At 45.6% G+C, this 18,752-nt stretch overlaps 2 protein-coding genes across 2 annotated transcripts; both read left to right on the top strand.

Annotated features, from left to right (window-relative positions):
* The first annotated feature begins 9,339 nt into the window (after positions 1 to 9,339).
* UBQLNL (ubiquilin like) lies at positions 9,340 to 11,586 on the top strand. Its single transcript, XM_047878838.1, has one exon. It carries the CDS (start codon positions 9,594 to 9,596, stop codon positions 11,436 to 11,438), a length of 1,845 nt encoding a protein of 614 aa, XP_047734794.1. The 5' UTR covers positions 9,340 to 9,593; the 3' UTR covers positions 11,439 to 11,586.
* A 3,719-nt stretch (positions 11,587 to 15,305) lies between these two features.
* Positions 15,306 to 18,003, top strand: LOC125176776 (ubiquilin-3-like). Its single transcript, XM_047878598.1, has 2 exons — positions 15,306 to 15,435; positions 15,709 to 18,003. Exon 2 carries the CDS (start codon positions 15,746 to 15,748, stop codon positions 17,711 to 17,713), a length of 1,968 nt encoding a protein of 655 aa, XP_047734554.1. The 5' UTR covers positions 15,306 to 15,435; positions 15,709 to 15,745; the 3' UTR covers positions 17,714 to 18,003.
* The last annotated feature ends 749 nt before the right edge of the window (positions 18,004 to 18,752 follow it).

Genomic DNA, 18,752 nt, shown 5'->3' with positions numbered 1-18,752 from the left:
AGGTGCTATCTCATTGTGGTTTTGATTTGTATTTCCCTGGTGATGAGTGATGTTGAGCATTTTTTCATGTGTTGGTTGGCCATCTGGATGTCTTCTTTGGAGAAGTGTCTATTCATGTCTTTTGCCCATTTCTTCACTGGATTATTTGTTTTTTGGGTATTGAGTTTGATAAGTTCTTTATAGATTTTGGATACTACTCCTTTACCTGATATGTCATTTGCAAATATCTTCTCCGATTCTGTCGGTTGCCTTTTAGTTTTTCTGATTGTTTCCTTCAATGTGCAGAAGGTTTTTGTTTTGATGAGGGCCCAGTAGTTCATTTTTGCTTTTGTTTCCCTTGCCTCTGGAGATGTGTTGAGTAAGAAGTTGCTGTGACCAAGATCAAAGAGGTTTTTGCCTGCTTTCTTCTCGAGGATTTGGATGGCTTCCTGTCTTACATTGAGGTCTTTCATCCATTTTGAGTTTATTTTTGTCTATGGTGTAAGAAAGTGGTCCAGATTCATTCCAGTACCACTTGCTGAAGAGACTGTCTTTATTCCATTGGATATTCTTTCCTGCTTTGTCAAAGATTAGGTGGCCATATGTTTGTGGGTCCATTTCTGGGTTCCCTATTTTGTTCCATTGATCTGAGTATCTGTTCTTGTGCCAGTACAATACTGTCTTGATGATTACAGCTTTGTAGTATGGCTTGAAGTCTGGGATTGTGATGCCTCCTGCTTTGGTTTTCTTTTTCAAGATTGCTTTGGCTCCGATAGCCTATGTCTTTTGATTGGAGCACTTAGTCCAGTGACATTTAGAGTGAGCACTGAAAGATATGAATTTAGTGTTATGTGTAGAGTTGGTGATGTTCAATGGTCCTTTCTAGTCTTTGTTGCTTTGGGTCTTTTTTGTTTTGTTTTGTTTTGTTTTGTTTTGTTTTGTCTTTTCTCCACTCAGAGAGTCCCTCTTAAAATTTCTTGCAGGGTTGTTTAGTGGTCACGAATTTCTTTAGTGTTTGTTTGTCTCAGAAACTATATTTCCTTCTATTTTGAATGATAGCCTTGCAGAATAAAGAATTCTTGGCTGCATATTTTTTTGATTTAGCATGTAGAATATATCCTGCCACTCCTTTCTGGCCTAACAAGTTTCTGTGGATAGGTCTACTGTGAAACTGATCTGTCTTTCCTTGTAGTTTAAGGATTTTTTTCCTTTGCTGCTTTTATAATTCTTTCCTTGTCTGTGTTTTGTGAATTTCACTATGATATGCCTTGTTGATGGTCAGTTTTTATTTAATCTGATGGGAGTTCTCTAGGTTTCTTGGATTTTGATGTCTGTGTCCTTTCACAGATTAGGAAAGTTTTCCAGTATAATTTGTTCACATTAACCTTCTTCCTCTTTTTCTCTCTATTCATCTTCTGGGACTCCTGTGATTCAGATTTTATTCCTTCTTAACAGGTGACTGAGTTCTCTAAGTCTTGTGTCATGCTCTTTTGCCTGTGTTTCTCTTCTTTTCTGCTTCATTATTCTCCATAATTTTATCTTCTATATCACTGATTCATTGCTTTGTTTTATCCATCCTTGCCATTGTGACATCTATTCAAGATTGCATCTCAGTTATAACATGTTTAATTTCAGCCTGAGTAGATTTTACTTCTTTTATCTCTGCAGAAAGGGATTCTCTGGTGTCTTCTATGCTTTCAACCCCAGATGGTATTTTTATTATCATGGTTCTAAATTCTAGTTCAGACATCTTACTTATATTTGTGTTGATTAACCCTGGGTGTTATTTTTCGTGTTCTTTCTTTTGGCATTAATTCCTTCATTTTTGTCATTTTGGAGGAAGAAAAAATTAATAAAATAAAAAATAAAAAGTGAAAAATTAAATACACAATAAAAAATCAAATAAAAGAACTAGATCCTAGGTGTGTTTCAGTCTGATTGTTGAAAGAATAGAGAAAAAAGGGAAAGGAGAGAAGAAAAGTGTAAGAAAAAAATTTAAAAATTAAAAAATATTTATAGAATAAAATAAAATAAAGAAAATGAAATACAATAAAAAATTTAAATAAAAATAAAATAAAGTAAAAAACTATAAATAAAATTTTCACTTTCTGTATCCAACAAAGAAAAGAAAGAAAAAAGAAAACAACTTAAACAAAAACAGAAGCAAAGAAAGTGAACAAATAAATGAACCAGCAAACACAATGAAACCCGAATGAAGTTACATCCAGTTTCCCCTAGAACTTAAACTAAGCACTCTAGTGGCTCCATGGTGTAATGGCTCCATTATCCACTAGGTGACGCTGCTTATCTTGCTGGGGTGGATCATTGTGCATGTGTAGGATAGGTGGAAATGGCTTCACCCAACTCCCTAGTCTGTGGCACAGGAAATTCCCTCTCTGACTGACCCATGATAAAGCATCCCTCCTTTGTCTGAGGACTTCATTCACTCCTGTCTCTACCCTGTCTGTGTCCAAGCCATCTGCCTGCCAGATGGCACCTTCCTCCAGAGTTTTATTTCAGATGGGGTTGTTTCAAAATACAACACTTCAGAGACCCCTTCACTTGGTCCCACTGATTCTCTGTGGGAGGGTCTTGCTGAGCAATGGCTGGGTGCCAGCTAGCCCCAGAAAATGTTTGTGTGATCCTGCAGCAGCAGAGGTTCAGAGATGGTGACAAATCACAGCACACAGCCGGCTTCAGGTTTCACCATACTCTGGGGTCTTTGTCCCAATACCCTCAAATGTGGCTCCTCTCCAGGGTCCCCTGGGACCTTTGCTGTGGGGAGGCCATTTGGCCTCTACCAAATGCTCTCCAAGCAGGGGAACTGCTTCTCCCCCTGTGGCACACGGACCCCTCAGACCCCACTGCTTGCTCCTGGGAATTTGCCCAGCTTCCTCATCAGAGCGCCACCAGGTACTGAGCTCCAGAACTTCAGACTCAGCAATCCACTGTTTGTAGAATCCTGGTGGTATTGACACCCTCTCTTTTCTCCCCATCAATGGTTTTGGGGAACAGGTTTCTTGTTCAGTCCCCTGCGAGTGTTTTCACTCTTTCTTTCTCTTTCTCTCCAGCTACTTTTGCAGGGAATGCTTTCTTGCACCATGCCAATGTTTTGCACTCTCTCCCTTTCTCTTTCTCTCTCTGTCTTCTCTCTGCAAAAATGGCTCCCTACCCCCCAAGGCTTTTCTCCCCCAAGTTCACCTCTCCACACTGTGTACCTGGCAAGTTCTGTGACTTAAGTTATGCAGGTGGTTGCATTAATCCTCAGATCAACTTCCTAGGTGTTCAAAATGGTTTGGTGCTGATCTAGCTGCATTTCAGGGATGAGATAAGCTCAGGGTCTTCATGCTGCTCCACCATTTTAACTTCTCTCAAGGGCTGTTAATGGAACAAAATAAAATGACAGATCCAAGACAGTATTTTTTAGGTTACGTGGCACTGAGGGCATGCAAATAAAAGAAAAAAGTCATGGATGTTGAGGTTTGGGGGAACTGCCTGTCCATGCCTCCAGACCCAGGTCACTGAGTACACATGCACCACTGAAGGTCAGGATAACCAGGTCTTAGAAATGAACGGTGCCCTGAAGTCCAGGATTCCCACTACCCTTGCTTCCTCCTAGGAGGCCCCAATCTACAACCTGCTGTGCCTGCAGCTGGAGAGACCACGGGAGTTGGTGACCTGGCTTATGGCCAAGGGAGGACTTAGTGAGGCTGAGAGCCTCCTCTCTTAATTCCAGAGCGATATACATAGATAAATTAGAGAATACCTCTGCCTCCATAGTCTCCTGTCTTACTTAATTTCATAAATTTGATGATTTACCAAATCACTTATTTCTGGAGGAAAAAAAGACACAGAGCTGAGCAATATGGAAGGCTGACATCAGTTCTTAAGAACAGTCTGTGACCCATATCCTTGGCATCTCATTTCCACAGGTGGCTAATGCCAGCCTCATACTCAAGCTTCTGGCTGACTCAGACCAGCACGATCTCTGTGTTCTTCGTCAGGAGGTGGATAGTCTCAAGGACCAGCTAAGAGAGTGTGAGAAGGAGAAGCAAGAAGTGGCCTCTGGACACTCTGGTCCACCCCTGCCCCCCGGTGAGGCCTCAGACTGAATTTCTGAAAGTTTCTTTTCCCCAAAGATGGTTTGGGAATGCAGCGTTGGTTATGGCATACTGAGGGGTGGGCAGTGAATGTCTTGATGTAGAATAAATCTTTCATTTCCTTGTTTGGTGCATCATTAAGCAATGCAGACAGAGATAGGTATAGTCTCACATATAGGCATCCTAGTAAACATAGATATATATATAAATACACCTAAAATCAGACATATACACTAACCTCTATTTGTGCAAAGTCAAGCCTGCTTATACACCTATGCATGTCTTCAGATGTACGGACACATGCTGAAACACACACATAGCTATTACACTTTCATAGCCCTCTCCCTGTGGGCTTTGTGCTTCACTCCTAGTTTCTACCTTGCCTGCTCTCTTCTCCAGGCTCTTGTGACCATGGAGGCCTCCAGAAAGTCAGCAGACCCTTTGTGGTGCAACTCAATTGGAGAGGCTTTGCACACAAGGCAGGTACCTGGGGTCGAGACTCAGCACCCAATACAGACTCTTCCCTCTACTGGGTGGCCCCTATGACTACAGACAACAGGTAAGTTCAAGATGGTTTCTCTTTTGTACCCAGGTTCATTCCAAATGTTTGCTACCCTACCCTAACGGGATTCTTTATGGTCCCAGCACAACTTCCTCTCTCTGTTTTAGGTATGCCCCTGGACAAACTTAACCTAGGTCTGACAGGTCACCTTCTAGAGCTCCTCTCATGATTAAGAATGCCACAGATGGCTATGAGCTCCTTCTTGAACCTGCTGTCTGAAATTTCTAAACCCATTGTAATCCAAACTGGTTCTATTGGTAGTCTGATCTTATCTCAAGAACAAACTGTTCTCTACCTGGGCTTCAGAATCCTAGGTTCTTCTCAGAAGAAATTTAGAAGATGAACTTGACTTTACTTGGGACTTGGACTCAGACAGGGTTGAGTTTGAATCTGAGTACTGCCACATAAGATAAGTGAACTTGGAGAAGTACATGAATGTCTCAGACCCATTCTAGCCATCTGGAAAGTGAGGATAGTTAAATTAGAGAATATCACATGAGATTTTATAAAAAAAAGTGTGGACAGCATTGTCGGTGTTGATAAATGTTTGTTTGTTTGTTTGTTTTAGATGAAAGGATAGCTAATTGAATCAAAGAGTAAATGAATGAGCCCTTAAATAAACTGGCAGCCTGGTTAGGAAGCTAGATGCAACTCACAGGCAGGGTGTTTAAAGGTAGTCTATATAGGAATATGACAAAGATCCAACTGAGTAGGACACCACAGGAGGGAAGGATGAACGTGGCTTAAACCTGTCATTGAAGAGCTCAGTGGAAGCTCATCTCAGAAAGATTAGTGTTACTGATAATATTGCTCCCAATTCCTATAGGCATTTGCAGCATATGAAGCACAATTTATGTGTCTTTGCTTTTTAAGTCTTCTCCAAATCTCTGTGGTAAAGGAAGACTTACTGACCAAGGCCAAGCAGTGACAACACTCATCATTCAGGAATTATTTATTTATTTATTTATTTGTAAAAGTTTATTTATTTATTTTGAGAGATGGAGAGAGACTGTGTGCAAGCAAGGAAGGGGCAGAGAGAGAAGGAGACAGAGAATCCCAAGCAGGCTCTGAGCTGTCAACGCAGAGCCTGATGTAGGGCTCAAACTCACAAACCATGAGAAAATGACCTGAGCTGAGATCAAGAGTCAGACACTTAACTGACTGACCCACTCAGGCACCTCATTCAGGGATAATTTAAAGGAGTTTCCAAAGTGACCTCAATGAGCATAAATCTCTCCAAATCCAGCTCCAGAACTATGATCTACCACAGGACATTGTCTCAGGGACGGGTGGAGGGGGCATCCATAAGGAAGAGCATCCATAAAGAAGAAAAGAATAATAACCATCACTTGTTGATTGCTTACTTTGAGATAAATATTCTAATTGTTTTATTTGCATTATTTCGGTCAGTCCCGACAATCAATGAGATAGAATCTTTTTTTTCTTTTAATGGATTTTAATTATGAGCTGAGGGACTTTGAGCAAATTACTTAGTCTTTCTGAGACCCAGTCTTCAAATCTGTGGGGATAAAACCTACTTTATGGTACTTTCACTATAATTAAATGAGATAATGCACGCACAGTGTCCATGAGACATTGTTGCATTTGATGTTAATGTTATTGCTATTATTGATTTTTTACAGTTATTTTTTGTCACAGTATGTTATAAGCAGAAGAGAGATTACCAATCAGTTCTGTATGATTCCAAAGTTCCAACTATTAATTTGAACACTAGCCTGCTCATTTTTATTAGCATTGTGAACCCTGATAATTCTGGTGTGGGGCTTGGCCTAGGTACTTTGACTACTACCAGATGTACAAGTCCTATGATGACCTGGTACTGATGAAGAACTATGAGAAGAGGTCATTTGGCTATGGTGATGGCAGTGGTAACACCGTGTACGAAAACTTCATGTACTTCAACTACTATGGCACACGTGACATTGCCAAGCTGAATCTTTCCTCCAACACCCTGGTGCTACGACGCCCATTGCCCAGCGCCACCTACAACAACCGCTTCTCTTATGTTGGTGTGCCCTGGAAAGACTTAGATTTTGCTGGTGATGAGAAGGGACTGTGGGTGCTCTATGCCACCGAGGAGAGCAAGGGAAACCTGATTGTAAGCCGCCTCAATACCAGCACCTTAGAAGTGGAGAAAACCTGGCAAACCAGCCAGTACAAGCCAGCCATGTCAGGAGCCTTCATGGCCTGTGGAGTGCTGTATGCCCTACGCCCACGGAGCACCCACCAGGAAGAGATCTTCTATGCTTTTGATACCAACACTGGGCGGGAGCGCCATCTCAGCATCCTGCTGGATAAGATGCTGGAAACACTGCATGGTATCAATTACTCCCCCTTGGATCACAAGCTCTATGTCTACAATGATGGCTATCTGATCAATTATGATCTCAGCTTCCAGATGCTGAAGCATAAGCCATCAAAACTGCCAGCTGAAAAGTTCTCTTGGTTTCCTATTGCACCAAAGCCTGTCAAACCCAAAAAAAACATCTAGTCCCTGAGACCCCTGGGGCAGAGTATTGGGAGAAGCATATGTCCTCCTCCTCACCCTCCAGATGGATCACTCCCCACACACCCCCACAAATGGCCATCAGTCCTACTGATTGAGAAGTGTTGATTATATTTTTATGATTGATCATTCTTTATAATTGACAATTCTGTATGACTAATGACTCAATCACATTAAAGTTCTTTTTAGTAATGGTCTAGGTGGATTTGATTGGGGTTTGATTGGGAAACAAGCACCAACCCTAACAAGACACCTCTTTACTAGAAATCTACAATTCTAAGAGCTGCACTCCAATTTGTAAAACAAATCTCCTATTCTGTGCTTTGAAAACTGTGAATCCAACTCCTACAATTATAAAATTCTGTGAATTAGGCTTAGAATGGTAAGTCTTAGGTTGAGAGCATCTGGTACCAGTGCAGAAGACCCCAAACAGCTTGTCATTAGAATAGTATGTAGAGGCCCCCTTTCTTTTTTTTTTTTTAAGATTTTTTTAAATATGAAATTTGTTGTCAAATTGGTTTCCATACAACACCCAGTGCTCATCCCAACAGGTGCTCTCCTCAATGCCCATCAGCCACTTTCCCCTCCCTCCCACCCCCATCAACCCTCAGTTTATTCTCAGTTTTTAAGAATCTCTTATAGTTTACCTCTTTCCCTCTCTGTAACTTTTTCCCCCTTCCCCTCTCCCATGGTCTTCTGTTAAGTTTCTCAGGATCCACATAAGAGCGAAAACATATGGTATCTGTCTTTCTCTATATGACTTATTCCACTAAGACTAACACTCTCCAGTTCCATCCATGTTGCTACAAAAGAGGCCCCCTTTCTTATCCTCAACCTCTTGCAGGGTAGCTGGGGAGAAAAGTGCAGCATGTTGGTGTGAAAATCAATGTTTCACTGTCCTGAATCAAACTCACTCTGAGTGCAACTAGGAGAGGGGTTTAGGCTTGAGTTCCATTCTAGGAAGTGAGCAACTAATGGCTGAGCATCAGACACTCCACCTATTACTTATCTATCTGCATGGTTCACTTCTTTTCCATGCAATGGGATGGAATGTTCAAGATTTCAGACCCCAAAGTCTTCACAGTCACATGAAGGATACCAGAATACTTTATACACCCAGTCTCATGCTTATACTTCCCCATATGTATATACATTCGCAAATACACATCCAATCAGACATGTATACAATATTCCATCTACATAGACATAAATGTATATTTTAACATATCTATTAGAAAATTCATGTGCTACCCAAATAAAGATCAAACACCATCCCCTACAGGTGCATGGAACTGAGAATCTGTTCTAGTTGCCCTGTTAAGAATTTCACTATGAATCACCACCCCCATCACCTCTTGATTTACAGGCATCTCTCCCCCTAATGCTTTGACACAAAGGTGGGCATCAAAGATTGGGCTAAGACATTGAAACAAATCTTTTTAAAAGTTCTGCTATAATGACATAGAAAAGACCATAGAAAAGACCAAGTGAGAGATGAATAAAAAATACTTTGCAAGGAAGGGCTAACTCACCTTTAATTTTAAATGGCCCTCAGAAAACCTCCCCAATGAGCCCTGCTCCTGCTTCTAGAATAGAAGAAATCTTTCCCCACGTGGGAGCACTCTCAATTAAGTGCAGAATCCCTAAGCCTAGAGGCAGAGAAAAACATGACCTCCTCTACCCCTTGTGAACTTTGTTCTTGCTCCATTTTTCTTTGTAAGGCCTCACTTTTTCAAGATCACTAACAAAAGTGAGAAGATCTTTCCTACAGGAAAGATTCCATTCTTACAGGTATGTAGTTTTATCTATGGCTTCAACAAACTCAACTTTCCATTATAACAAGCCTATCATCCCAACAGGGACCCCCACACAGGACCACAGAGAAACATATCCCACATAAGCAATCTGGTATCCCCCCCTCCTTTTTTTAATAGTTCCATCCTAAGAACTTTGTCCCCTGTTTTCTGGAAAATGACCTTTTTAATTTTATTATGGAGACCCGGTGTCTCCCACCCCCACACAAATATGTCTTATTGCCCCAGCTAGTCCTTGGAAAGGCTGTGAGACTAGAGTTGACATCACAATATCCCTTTTTTTTGAGAGGTTGTGGTATCTGTGGGTGGGGCAAAAGGGAGGGGCATCCCTGGGTGGAGTCATCTTTACTTAACCCACCTTGTACTAAGTATGAATCAGTAGCCACCACAGGCCTCAGCTGGGCCACATCTGGAGACCTGGGGTGGAGGGTATAACATCGTAAAATACCTGGCCCCAGCCTCATCACTCATCCCTTTTTGGGCATCAAGGAAACCAGCCTTTGGCCTGAGAACACGACATCTGAGACGAAGGCCAGTGGAAACATTTGTCTGCCCTCACCCCTTCTGCCCCAGCTTCCACCTCCTCACCATCTGTCCTCCCACTAAGGTCCATGCTGCATGTCATCTCTCAGACACCCAAGATGGCCCAGAGTGGGCGTCCTTCAGGTTTGCCTACAAATGAGAACATCTCTCCTAGTGTCACCCGAGTGATAGTGAAGACAGCAGGCAAGGGGGAGGACTTTATGATAGCGGACAACACCTCTGTGAGGCAGTTCAAGGAGAAGCTATCTGCTCACTTTGAGTGCCAAATGGACCAACTAGTGCTGGTTTTCAGGGGCCGCCTTCTTAAAGACCATGACACACTGAGACAGAGGGGCATCCGAGACAGCCACACCATTCATTTGGTCATCAAGTCCAAACATAGGTCCAGATCCCTAGCCCATTCCTCCCAGAACCTGCTGGCCAAAGATCCCTGCCACCGGGACAGAAACACCAAAGGAAACAACAGTGGGGTACACCAACTTGCCAGTGTGAGTCACACCCCAGTGGAATCGGCCCTCCCTGTGGAGCCTCATGCACCCAAAGTGCATACCCAGGATCTGGAAGTGGGTAATCCAGATTGCATAGCACAGATGCTACAGAATCCTAGCATCCAGCAGCTCCTGTCCAACATGGCCCCCATGAGACAGTTCATCTCAGAACACCCAGACGTGCAACAGCTGATGCAGCAGAACCCAGAAGTCTCCAACCTCCTTGACAATTCTGAGATCCTATGGCAGACTCTGGAGCTGGCCAGAAACCTTGCCATGATTCAGGAGATAATGCAGATCCAGCAACCTGAACAGAATCTTGAGCATCCACTAAACCCACAGTCATACCCGGGTTTGGAGACAATGCCAGGTGGGGACAATCCCCTGGGCCGGAGTTATGCTGATTGCAATGACCACATGCTCAACAGCTTGCAAGATCCCTTTGGGGGCAACCCTTTCACAGCTCTCCTGGAAGGACATGTTTTAGAACCAGTTCAGTCCTCACCCCTGTCTCCACCACAACCCCAGGAACGGAGGGACCAGCTCCCACAGCTCCCTACAACCCGAGTCATCTATACTAGTTCCTGTGGTTTATCCTCCATCACCTCAGCCAATGTTGCCCCTGACAAGGTGAACCATACTTCCAGTGCCAGTACTACCACTATCTCCACCAAAGACCGGAGTCATAACTGGGCCATTCAGCAGCCGGCTGGTGTACCAGCCTTACCTAGCATAGAGCTTACCCAGCAGCCCCAGGCAGAGGACAAAGATGCCACCACCTCTCGAGATAGCTCTGACCAGAAATTAAAGGATTATCCCCAGCTGTCGGATGAGCAGAGCAGCTCCCAGATCACAGGAAGCATGGTGCAGTTGCTTTTGAAAAACCCCTACTTGGCAGCCCAGATGATGTTGTTCATAACTATGCCCCAGCTGAGTGAACAGTGTAGGCAGCAGCTGCCCACATTCCTGCAGCAGACACAGCTTTCCGACATGCTTCTGGCCCTAGCCAACCCTAAAGCATCACAAGCAATATTGCATATTGAGCAGGGTCTGCAGCTGTTGGCCACAGAGGCTCCTGTTCTTCTACCCTGGGTTGCACCCTATCTATGGGGCCTGGGTTGGCTTCCTTCACCCAGCTGCAGCTACCCTGACACAGTGCCCTGGGCCTGGGATGTGCCAGATATGGCTGAACCCAAAGGTCCTGAGTGCTGCCACAAATCCGGAGCAGCCCGGCAGAGGCTACAATCCTTAGCTGGAGACTCTTCCCACCTTCCACAAGCCCCTGAGATTCGTTTCAGCCAGCAAATGGAATCTCTCCAGGCCATGGGATTTGGGAACCACCATGCCAATCTGCAGGCACTCATCGCTACTGAGGGGGACACCGGTGCTGCTATTCGCAAGCTCAAGAGATCCCAGGGATTCTAACTGCCATGCCTACTTCTGTGCTTCTTGTTACCTGCCTGCTGACCCATTTGACTACATCATCTGCCCCTTCCACCTCTTCCAATGCTTCCAGCCAGGAAGCATTGGCCATGGGTAAAAGATCTGTCAGTAAAATGGCTACTCCCACATGCCCCCATCTGAGGTTTGGCTTTGTTTCTCTTGCAAGAAAAGCCACCGTCTGTGTGTGATATCCCTGTCTCATGATGCAGACATGAGCACGCATACACACACACACACACACACACACACACCATGCATATAAAGCACAGATATCATACCATACTCTCATACCCATGAACGTGTATATGTAGCCCCAGACAGGTGTGCACACATACACAAGGTCACATGGCCAAAGATTTACATATAAAGGCACCCACATTCAACACACTGCACAGACAGCCATGGGCATGTGCAGCAACACACAAATACCTAAAAACACTACACTGACCCACGTGTAGAGGAAGACAGTCATAACAAAAAGGGAAAAATACTATAGATAGACACAGATATTCAGTCATAAAGACTTCCTCAAGTTTTCAAGTCAAATTGTTCAAGTCTGAAGGTGGGAGAAGAATGGCCTGGTGGGTCAGAGTAGGATAAGTCCACATTTCATCCAGGTCTTGGTAAGTATTTATCCTCCCAGGAATTTCTTACTAATTGTCACAATCATAGGACTTTTCTGGACTGTTACCATTATCTCTTTAACTTAGAGAGGTACAGCTGCTTACCCTCACTGTATATTGCCATCACCAAAACACAGCCTCAAGGGGACATGGTACCTTCCAAGAATATCATGTCCTTCAGCATATCTAATGTTCATAACTTGAGTTCTCTGTAGTTAGCCAAGGTCCTATCTCCCCCTCTCCTGGCCTCACCAAGAGCATCCTAGCCAATTGGCATGTAAACACTTGTGGCAATTATTCAATCATTTAATAAGTTAAATGTTGTTTTAGGTATTGAAGAAATAGCAGTGACCAAATAAAGTTCCTTTATTTATGGGGTTTACTTCTGTGGGATAAGACAGTACTTTACCTAACTTTTGAATAAGTGCTATGAAGAAAAATAAAGCAGGATAAGGTCTTACATAGAGGGCAATCCAGGGAGGGCCTCTCTGGAAGGGCAAGAGTAGAGCAGAAACCAGAAGGGATTGGGAGAAATGAACATGCACTCCCTTGGGAGAAGTATGTTCCAGACAGAGAGGACGACTTAGGATAAAAATGTGAGGTGGGAATATTCTTGATGTGTTTGAAGAATAACAAGGAGATGATGTAGCTAGAGTGGAGTGAATAAAACAGTGGGAAGGAAAACAGGACATCAGAGAAATCAGGAAGAGCCTTGTAGGTCTGGTAAGGACTCTGGATTTAATTTTTTTTTTAATTTTTTTAACGTTTTTATTTTTATTTTTGAGACAGGGAGAGACAGAGCATGAACAGGGGAGGGGCAGAGAGAGAGGGAGACACAGAATCTGAAGCAGGCTTCAGGCTCTGAGCTGTCAGCACAGAGCCAGACGTGGGGCTCGAACTCACGGACCGTGAGATCGTGACCTGAGCCGAAGTCGGCCGCTTAACCGACTGAGCCACTCAGGCGCCCCAGGACTCTGGATTTTACTATGAACGCAGCGGAAAATCACTGCTGGATTTTGACCAAATGATGGAGGTGTTTCAGTGGATTCTCTGGCTGCCAAGCGCAGAAAGACCATGGTAGAGGTCCAAGTAGAAGTGGGAGCGCTGGTGCAGCTCCCTTGCAGTGGAGCAGGTGGGAGATGGTAGTGTCTGGAGCAGTGGAGATGGTGACATGTATTCATATTGTGGTCTGCAAAGGGTCACCACAGAATTCCGTGTGCTCCTCACAGACCACCTTCCTCCAGCCCTGTCTCTGCCATCAGCGAGAGTGAAGGAGAGCCCACAAAACTCCAAGTACTCCTGTGGATCTACCAGAATCCCACTCTTCCCCTTCAAACTAGGAAAAAGATCGGTCTCAAGAAAGACATGACCGCCAAAATGGATTTTCTACTTTCCCATTAAGATGCCTCCATCCCATCAATTAGTCTGATTAAGCTTTATACCCTGTTTGCCTCAGGTTACATGAAAAACCCAAGTTGTTTGAGTCGTCTTTCTGATTCTTGGCCCTCTATGCTCTGAAAATCCCTCAGCTGACCCAATTTTCCACCGGTCATCGATTCCCCACACTTTTCCACCCTACCATTTAGAACTCATAATTTAGCAACAGCAAACCCTACTGTATCTACAACCTTTTCTATAAATGATCCCCACCTTTTCACCATGACTGAGATCTGCCTCTCCACTGACAGCCTGCATGTTCTCTGCTCCATCCTGTTGTAATGCATAAATTGTCTGTGGACCCAAATCAAGCTCTCCCCTTGGGCACTGATCCCAACCTCTCCAATCCATTTACTCAACAGCTGACTTTTTCAATCATCTTCTCTTCCTTCTGTGTCATTTTTCCCTCATTGTGTTATATCCACCAGAATAAAAGCATTCTGTAACATTCTCAGTTTGAGAAAAAGCAAAACAAAAATGTCTTTATCCCCACATGTCCACACAGCCATCATACCCATTCTCTTACCTGTAATACTCTTATTTAATCCATTTCCTTTCCAACCCACTTGCTTTGAAACCCCCTCCAGTCAGTGCCCCCTCCACTCTTCCAAACTGGGCTCATCATGGTCCCCCCTTTTTTTTTGGTCAAATCCAGAGGTCAGTTCTCTTCCTTTATCTTCCTGACCTACTGGCATCATCTGACACTGTCACTCTCTCCGTTTTGAAACTCTTCTTCATTTGCTTTCTCTCCTTCTTTCCTTTTTCTGACTTGATGTTTTATTTCTTCTCAATTTCTTTTGTAGAACACATCTAATATTCCATATTTGAAAATATGTAGTGCCCATGCCTTGGTCTTTTTACTTCTATCTTGTTCCTATACTCACTAATCTTATGGTTCTAAATAGTCCGTGCTGGATAACTGTGGACTCACAATAACGAACTCTCTCCCTTCATGTCCATTTGGGTATAAGACATCTTGAATGTATGTGACAATGAACTCCGGATTTTCTGTTTAACAACTTTATTCCCCGGTCTTTTTTTTTTTTTTTTTTTTTACATCGTGGTAAATAGCCAATTCATTCTTTTTTTTTTTTTAATTTTTTTTTCAACGTTTATTTATTTTTTTGGGACAGAGAGAGACAGAGCATGAACGGGGGAGGGGCAGAGAGAGAGGGAGACACAGAATCGGAAACAGGCTCCAGGCTCCGAGCCATCAGCCCAGAGCCTGACGCGGGGCTCGAACTCACGGACCGCGAGATCGTGACCTGGCTGAAGTCGGACGCTTAACCGACTGCGCCACCCAGGCGCCCCAACCAATTCATTCTTTAAGTTATTCTGGGGAATAACAATAATCTTTTTAGAAGTAAAATTAAAACTTCATGTCATTTTTGGACCCTCTCTCATGCTCTAGGTCCTGCCCATCAGAAAGTCAACATTCTGAAAATATATAAAAAATTAATGGCTTATGAATCAAAGAGAATACAGAAACATCGAATGCCAAGAAGACCAATTCAGGGTGCAGCTGAATTTGGTCTTAACAGTGACATAGGGGGCTAAGCCTTTCCTAATTGCCTAATCCAGAGCTGAGGCTCCACACACTACCTACATGTTGTGTGGAAGTAGGATTCTTGGCCTGAGATGGAAGGGTCAGCCCAGGCCCCTCCCTATGAAGAAGCCAATCAAGAGAAAGGAAATAGAAGAGGTAAAGGTGGAGGGGGTGGTTTGGAGTTCCTGGGGATACAGAGCACCTTGGAGAGGTCTCCAGAATCCATTGTGTGAGGCTGTGATGTCAGTGCTGAGGTCACAGAGGTCTCCTGATGGAGTGGGTTCCGGCCCAGAAGGCTTCAGGGGTGGCTGTTAGCAAGATGAGGGCGGTTTGGAGCCCTGCATAAGAGGAAGGACGGGGCCACAGCTGATTGGTATGTATGCCCCGACCCAAACCCTTCTTCCTGACTTTGCCTTTCACTCATCAATAGACCTCTTTCTCAGGGCATTTGGTCTCCTCTCCCAACCCCAACACCTCTCAGACCCATAATCCTCCATAACCATCCCATCCTGAGGACCTCATTGACCCTTCCATGCAGACCTTCCTGTGCTTTTACCCTGAGACTCCAAGCCCTCTTCCTGCTCACCTTTCCTACTTTCACCACTGCTTGAAAGGATGATGTTGGTACCCCATCCCCACCCCCCAGCTGTGTCCCCACAGACCTGGGCCTCCTGCTGCCTACCATGGCCAAAAGCGGAGAGGCCCTGCCACAGGGCAACCCAGCGCCGATCCCGGACCACCACCTCATCAAGGTGACGGTGAAGACACCCAAGGACAAGGAGGATTTCTCAGTTACAGATACTTGCACCATCCAGCAGCTGAAGGAAGAGATATCTCAGCGCTTTAAGGCCCACCCTGATCAGCTGGTCCTAATCTTTGCTGGCAAAATCCTCAAGGACCCTGACTCACTGGCACAGTGTGGAGTGCGAGATGGCCTCACTGTCCACCTGGTCATCAAGATGCAACGCCGCACCATGGGCACTGAGTGCCCAGCTGCTTCAGTCCCTGCCCCAGCCTCCAGCCCTAGATCATTCCCTCAACCAAGCTCCATGTACCCAGCAGATGGGCCACCCGCCTTTAGCTTAGGTGTTCTCACAGGCCTCAACGGGCTAGGCCTGACCTCTGGTAGTTTCCCCGACCAGCCAAGCTCACTGATGTGGCAGCATGTCTCTGTGCCTGAGTTTGTGGCTCAGATCATTGATGACCCTTTCATCCAAGGTCTGCTGTCCAACACAGGCCTGATGCGCCAGCTGGTTCTCGATAACCCCCATATGCAGCAGCTGATCCAGCACAACCCTGAGATCGGGCATATTCTCAACAACCCCGAAATCATGCGGCAGACATTGGAGTTTCTCCGCAACCCAGCCATGATGCAAGAGATGATGCGTAGCCAGGACCGGGCACTCAGTAACCTGGAAAGCATCCCTGGTGGCTACAATGTGCTTCGTACTATGTACACGGATATTATGGACCCGATGCTTAATGCTGTACAGGAGCAGTTTGGTGGCAATCCCTTTGCCACTGCCACTACTGCGAATGCCACCAGCAGCAGCAGCCAACCTTCGAGGACAGAAAATTGTGACCCTCTCCCCAACCCATGGGCTTCCACATATGGGGGCTCTGTTGGCAGGCGAGGCAGGCATCCTGGGGACCAGGATGTATCTGAGACTAGAAATAGGGTTCCCACCATTCTGGGTAATATAAGGCTCTATGACTATCTTCAGCAATTACATGAGACCCCCCAGTCCTTGGGAACCTATCTGCAAGTGACTACATCCACTCTCAGTCCGAGCCAAGAACCACCACCACCAGGAAACCGAGTCCCCCCAACTTCATCCTCCTCCCAGAAACGTGAGTCAGGCCAGCCTCTCCCTAAGGAATCAGGAGCCATCAAGGGAAAGTCCTCTTGCCCATTGTTCCTGAGATATCCCCCAGAGAGCAGTACTGGACAAGATAGAGGTCAAGGTGGCACAGGGAATGGCTCCACTGGCCATGGCACCAACATGCCTGATCTTGTCTTAGGGCTGGGGCATTCTGCCAATAGGGCCCCATTCATCCCTTCATCATCTTCCCCTATGCCAGCTACCCCTGGGATCCCCGAGCATGCCCGGCTGCCACCGGTAGCTTATCCAAGATCTCTGAGGCCCACCAGTGTGAACCAGGTCCCACAGCTGCAGGACGAGATGCGCCGGCAGCTGCCCCTGCTGCTGCACCTTCAGGCAGCCATGGCCAACCCTCGTGCCATGCACGCGCTCCTACAGATTGAGCAGGGTCTGCAGATCCTGGCCACTGAAGCACCTCGCCTCCTACTGTGGTTCATGCCTTGCCTAACAGGGCTGGGAAGTATGGTAGGCGGTACAGAGCCTAGAGGGGGTGCCCTTATGCCTGAGGATCCCCCTCTAGCTCCAGCTCCTGAGGTACCCCCAGCACAGGGCTCTGTGGAGCTGGGCCCCCATTCCACCCCTTTCCTCCAGATGTGGCAGACTCTAAGTGGTGCCAATCCCCAGCAGATGCAGCCCGAGATTCACTTCCGGGTGCAGCTAGAGCAGCTGCGAGCAATGGGTTTCCTGAATCCCGAAGCCAATCTCCAGGCCCTCATAGCCACTGGGGGTGATGTGGACGCTGCTGTGGAGAAGCTGAGGCAGGCATAGGAGACCTGGTTGTTCAGACCATGTCTTTTCCTCTGTGCCCTTTGCCTGTATGCCACTACCCTAACTCCCCCGATCTTGAATGCAGCTACAGTATGAACCAAATCCACTATGATGCCCTTTACTGTGGAGACAATGTTGTTCCAGAGTCAATGAGGAAGATTTGGAGCCAGATGCAGGGTGGGGGTGCTATGAGTGACCCAACCACGCCCGCCACTGTACAATCTTGGGGCCCCAGTCTGCACTCTGCTTATGCCTATCTGGAGATGCAATTACATCCAATCTCCAGTGTCTGCAGTTGCCTGAGTCTGATTCTTTGTGGGTTATGGGTAAAAGGGAGGATATGGGACGAAAGGTGGTAATAGGAGCTGTCTCTGCATGGGTGGGGAGCGGGGCTTGGAGGGGAAGATCAAAAGTTTGAAGTTCAAAGATTCAGAGGCATAGAGAACAAAGGAGCGTGAGCTGAGGCCTTCAGCTTTCCTGGTGTCCTTCCAGAGGTCCCCCAGACTTTGTGTCCTGTAGAAGCTGCCACCATGTACTTTGTTCTTTAGAGCATTCCTGCCACCAGCCTGACCAGGAAGTGGGCACAGTTTCTTATTTCTATCACCCCTGAAGAGCATCCCACAGGTGGCTCTCACTTTCTGGATTTGATGCTGATTCCTGAGTAGAATGGGAGCCCCAGGATTTCAGGCTAAGTTCCAAGATTCCCCAATCCCACCAAGATCACAAAGTACTGTCTCTGGTGGGCACCCCGGATGTTGTCTTTCTTGCAGCTCAGAAATGGAGGATTCACCCGGCGCTCAGCATTCTGCTCGAGGTTTGAAATTCAACGTGAGAGTCACGATCCTCTTTCACGAGGTTATCGTCTGGTGGCATGGAGTGTTTAAACTGTAGTTGAAGAATACTTATTATATATAGAACAAACTATGATAGGTGCTGCAAGGACCAGAAGCTGTTAAACAGCAAACAGGTTTGATCTTGTATAGGGAGACAGGCAAGGCTCCATGAGTATGTGCTCTAAGCTGACATCTTAAAAGTGGTA

Source organism: Prionailurus viverrinus, chromosome D1 (genome assembly GCF_022837055.1).
Source record: "Prionailurus viverrinus isolate Anna chromosome D1, UM_Priviv_1.0, whole genome shotgun sequence".
Lineage (NCBI taxonomy): Eukaryota > Metazoa > Chordata > Mammalia > Carnivora > Felidae > Prionailurus > Prionailurus viverrinus.
The sequence above is the reverse complement of the archived record's forward strand: the minus strand, read 5'-3'. Positions and strand labels throughout refer to the sequence as shown.